Here is a 5,407-nt window from a genome sequence, read left to right on the forward strand (position 1 = left end):
TTGTCAACGGTGGTCAGAAATTGATCGGTTCATGATTTCAATAAAATATCTTTGTTACAATAACCAAAGGTAATATAGGGGTAAAATGAAATGAAGTGATATCAGAAAGAAGTTTGCATAAAATCATGGAGATGAGAGGAATAATTAAAGAGAGAGGGGGATATTTTCAAATATGGAACATAATAATAATAGTTTACGTCCAAGGTAACGGTTAGGATAACATTAACTTATTTTGTATGCACAGCCCTGGCTTCAACTCATGGATGGCAAGAGCTTTTGCTGTTTTAATCATTTACATACGAAGAAATCTAGGTAGATTCGGACGAAATGTATATTCAATCTTGAATCAACTAGTGGACCAGTCAAAAATCATTAAAAAGTAGAAGGACAGCCTAAATATTTCTTCTGTTCTCGTTTGTGTTGGAATCCAATGGTCTATATATTCCACTTTAGTCAATATGTAATACATCATTTGCTTAATATATCATTCAAAAGCAGAAACTTCAAGAGTAAAGTAAGTCATTGGTCAAAACTGTGTATCGAGTTTATAAAATGATCAAAGTAATAGGCTTTTCATTAAATTAGGTCCATAAAGTTGGTAAATACAAGTCACGAAAAAAGATTTAAAGATAACTCATTTAATCAGGTAAAGTAAATGACAATAACTATAACTTTTTCTGGAAAATAAATCTTTTAGGAATTCTTTCCAAAACGTTACTCTTACTGTAGTGAACAGAACACCGGTTGGGGATAATCAAATGTGTTTAAGCACAAATTACAGTTTTTCTCACTAAATTCTGATAACCATACAATGAACAGTTAATTCGTAAAATAACAACCAATTGTCTCAATCTTCACTGTTCCTTCTGTAAATATCAGTCCGTCTTCTTTAATTCCATTGTTCATGCATTTTCGTACCGATTGCTCTTCATTCCTATTTTTTCCTTATCGGTCTTCTGCCAAAATACAATCTATGTCTGACCATCGTCATATACTGCTTATATAGATATAATTAGATCACACTACAATACAATAAAGCATTTAAATAATTAAACTGTGAAATTCCCTCTCTTTACTTCATCAAAATGTGCCTAGGGATCCATTCAATGTTTTCATGTAAATATCACAATAAATTGTTTCTAAAAAAGGTTGAATGGAGAGTGCTGGTAGATGGCCTGTTCTCTTCCACTTGGGGGTAACAGAATTAGGCAAGTAAGTAGGTAAGTCTTACATAGTTGACAGAAGCACTGAACTATTCAAATAACTGAATATGACCTTACTGTTTAATTTGTTTTCTTCACTATCATTGCTAAAATTTTTTGTTATTTTGATGAAAAGTAAAAAAAAACGTTTGGTTAACTATTTAGAAAATCAGCATGAAATCAATCATCTGTCAACTGTAAACCAAAATTTCCTACATATTTTCTTCCTTTCAAAATTCACTAATCTGTCACCAATGAATAACTGGGATTTATTAATCCTAAAAAGTACGTAAGTATATTGATTTTAAAGTAGGTTTGACATTCCTTGTGTATTTGTCAATCACTTAATTACTAGGGATGGATAATGAGATGAAATATACATGCGGTTGACCTAAGAATATATACCAGTGCAAATAATATGAATATATATGGTTCCCTAACAAAAAGTATACTTAAATTCACTTAGTATTATTTGTTTGAATCTTCCCACTGATGTGTTAGGACTGCAACTGATCAGTCTCTAATTGGCATATGTGCATACTGTGCTTATTGCTTCGATATAGCCTTAATTCACAAGCATTATAAGCAAAGATGGATAGTGCCTAGCAGTGGAATCCAGGATGCGCGTTTCGTCCAATGTAGGACTCGTCAGTTGGATATACCTGCATCTCAGAGTTGATGTTCACTCTGGGACTCGAACCCAGTACCTTTCGCTTCAAACACCATTGCGTTATCCACTCAGCTACTGAGTCCTTACTTGTTATCAATGATAAAAACTCGTTTTATAGTTAGATTTAAAATGACTTTTGTTAAAATTTCTTTATACCGACAACAATCAGGTACAAATTATTAACGTGAATAACGTGTTAAGGATTTAAAATGAAAGTTACTGATTTTGATCGGCAGGGTGAATATCAATGCAGGAATGAGGATAAATCCAGCGGACAAGTCTAAAATAAGAGGAAGAGATTGTCCTGGAATCTGTTGCTAGCCACTATCCAACTTTGTTTCAAAACGCTTGTGAGCTAGTAACAATATCAAAGCGACTATGACATGTTCTGTAAATGGCTAAAGAGACTGATTAATTACAGTCCTTGACATCAACAACAGGAAGATTCAAACACTTACACATTAAATATGTATGCAACAATCTGTGATGTTGACCAAAATGTTCAACAGTTAGAGTTTTCACAAGGTTGTATATATGTTAGATCATAAATAAAAATAGAATATACAACAAACCATAACATATATCCGTTAAAAATAGTTTAAAAGCTATTCCTATATATGAATGCCGGTTCAGTTGTCTGAAAATCAAACTCTGCAGAGCAAGACTTAAGGTCCTGGGTTCTATATTCGATGAGATGGTAGATTAGGGTTGTTGGACAGTTTCATATCAGGATACAACAGCTGTCCTGTACTTTCTGGTTTTCGATAGTTATTTAACTAAGATCAGTGTATGATGTAATCTGGGAAACATCAACCACCTCTACAAATTTTCGATAATAACAATTTCTTAAATTATTTTAAATGCAGGTTATAAAACTCTTGTCCATGCATTGTGAACAACAGCAATTTATAACAACAGTAATAAACAGTGTTCTGTGCAAAGATGGATAGTGGCTATCAGTGGAATCCAGGACGCTCGTTTCGTCCTATTTGGGACTCGTCAGCTGGACGTACCTGCATCACAGTGTTTATATCGATGGTGAGTCTGTAGTGTCGGTTGCTATGTTAAGCTCACATTAGCTTATTCTAGCTTCCAGCCAAGCCAATTTACTCATCCTTTCTGAGTCACATTCTGACCTTGTTAATTATCCACTTATCAACTTTGAATGAGAGTATGTGGATGCATCTCTTAACTTATTCATCACGTCTGTAACTTATTTTTATCTGACTATAAATATCGAATAGCGCTCCATTAAACTGAGTTGGCTCATACACATCCACTGCGCGTCATTTCGATTCGCTCTCTTCTTTTCGTTTCGTTTCTTTGTCCGTTTGTCTGGACCAACGATTGTATGAAATATATGTATTCGAAACTCATTCTCGTATTCGATTTATTTAATCCCGTTATTCACCAACGACAGCTAAATTGACGATTGAATACGAGGATTGGCGACATATATATATTTCTATCATAATCAGAAACGATCCAAATGGAGTCAGATATAGGGCTATTAAAAGTCAATGTTTACTAAGAATAAATTTTTTTAAAATTTGACTGTTCGCATTTCTATGCTTACAATTTATTTTATTAGTAATTTATACACTAAATGTATTAGAAATTATTATTTAATATAGACCAATTATACACTATCAGCAACAAGCTACTATAGGAGAGAACAAACCAGATTTCAGCGGAGAAATAAATCAGGAAGAAGCGCTGGAAGTGGATAAGGCACACATTGAGGAAAGCACCCAACTGCGTCACAAGGCAAGCCCTCACATGTAATCCTGAAGGTCAAAGGAGAAGAGGAAGACCAAAGACCACATTACGCCGAGAAATGGAGACAGACATGAGAAGAATGAACAACAACTGGACAGAAGTTGAAAGGAAGGCCCAGGACAGAGTGGGTCGGTGAATACTGGTCGACGGTCTATGCTCCATTGGGAGTAACAGATATAAGTAATTAAGCAACTATAGACCAATTATAAAAATGATAAATCATAGTTCAAGGTTATTTCTTATTCTAAATATCTGATTGTCTATCATTTAGTAAAGTGTGATTTGTATGTATTTATGTGAATACATATATGAGTAATGGAAATGCCAAATACAATTATTAAGTAAATTTACAGCAGGTTTACTTTATTTAGTACTGAAAAATATAGTCATCTTATATAAGAACTAAATTAGAGCAAATAGTTTCACAGTATTAGAGTGCCGAGTTGATGTAAGATATTAAATAGGAATAATATATTTGTAAAATTTCAGCGAATGAATTTGAAGTACATCCAACGTTTCTCCTGGCAATCTGGTCCAAGCTTTTTCAAGGAATTGTAATCAAACATCAAAATTATGGTTCTCATGTGTACCAGTTGCAGGTCGCCAACTGCTCACATGCTAGTGAATTAACCACCGAAACCGTACAAAGTACGACCTTGGCGTTTCAAAGCGTACACAACGTCCATAGCTGTTACTGTCTTCTTCTTGGCAGGTTCCGTGTAGGTGACTGCATAACGGCTAACGTTCTCCAGAAACAACTTCAGTACACCACGAGTCTCCTCGTAGATCAATCCTGAAATGCGCTTCACACCACCACCACGAGCCAGACGACGGATTTCAGGCTTTGTGATACCCTGGATGATGTCACGTAAAACCTTACGACGTCTCTTAGCTCCTCCTTTACCCAAACCCTTACCACCTTTACCACGACCAGGCATGATTCTTAACGATAGATAGACTGACTTGCAGATTGATACGAGACGGAAAATTTTGATGTTTGATTATATTTCCTTGAAAAAGCTTGGACCAGATTGCCAGATGAAACGTTGGATTTACTTCAAATTCATTCGCTGAAATTTTACAAATATATTATTCCTATTTAATATAGTCATCTTATTTTGTTGAATCAAGAAGAGATTTACAAAACATATATTAGGGTTATTTATCTCATGTTATAGTATTACCATAAACATTAAATGGTATGAGATTAAACTAATGTATCATATTGTGTAATTCTATATGAGAAAAAAACCGGATTAAGTTCCATTTATTATGTGAATTCTTGTTGTCAATCCTCTATTGATTAATTAAGTTACTATGGCCAATAATAAAGGATGAAACAAGAATATAATTCTAGACAATAGTAATTTATAGAAATGAATAAGTGAAATGTTTTGTTAACACTGTAAAATAGAGGATAGGAGTAAACTTTATATTTTAACCTATCGATGGTGATTTGGAATCTGTGGCTTAGTAGATCACACTTTAGATACTGGATTCAAATCTCATTGTAAACATAAACACTTGGATATGGATAAATCCAGTTGTTGATTTACAATAAGACAAAATGAGGGTCCTAGATTCCAGTGTTAGCTTTAATCCGAAATTATACGAAACTTTTTTAATTTTATTAACAGCCTTCAAACATTTTGAAATAGTGTGTTTTTGAGTGTTAAATCAACAGAAAGATATTATAGATCAGAATGGGGTTTTTTGTGGAGATTTCAGTATTTTCATAGTTGAAATCATGAGTCAA

General features: G+C 33.8%; 1 protein-coding gene and 1 non-coding gene across 2 annotated transcripts in view; both read right to left on the reverse strand.

Moving 5' to 3' along the window:
- Window positions 1–1,884: 1,884 nt before the first annotated feature.
- On the reverse strand, window positions 1,885–1,951 carry Smp_tRNA_02402_Gln_TTG.1.1. Its single transcript has one exon. It is a non-coding gene (tRNA).
- Window positions 1,952–4,277: 2,326 nt separating this feature from the next.
- The window catches only part of Smp_149600 (histone H4, putative), a gene marked incomplete at both ends in the record, with an annotated part of 5,639 nt that continues 4,509 nt past the window's right edge, over window positions 4,278–5,407 (reverse strand). Inside the window, one exon of the mRNA XM_018790623.1 lies at window positions 4,278–4,562. Within this exon, the coding sequence (XP_018646136.1) occupies window positions 4,278–4,562 (285 nt within the window). The remainder of the gene's footprint in view (window positions 4,563–5,407) is intronic.

This window comes from Schistosoma mansoni, assembly GCF_000237925.1.
Source record: "Schistosoma mansoni, WGS project CABG00000000 data, supercontig 0049, strain Puerto Rico, whole genome shotgun sequence".
Taxonomy (NCBI): Eukaryota; Metazoa; Platyhelminthes; class Trematoda; order Strigeidida; family Schistosomatidae; genus Schistosoma; species Schistosoma mansoni.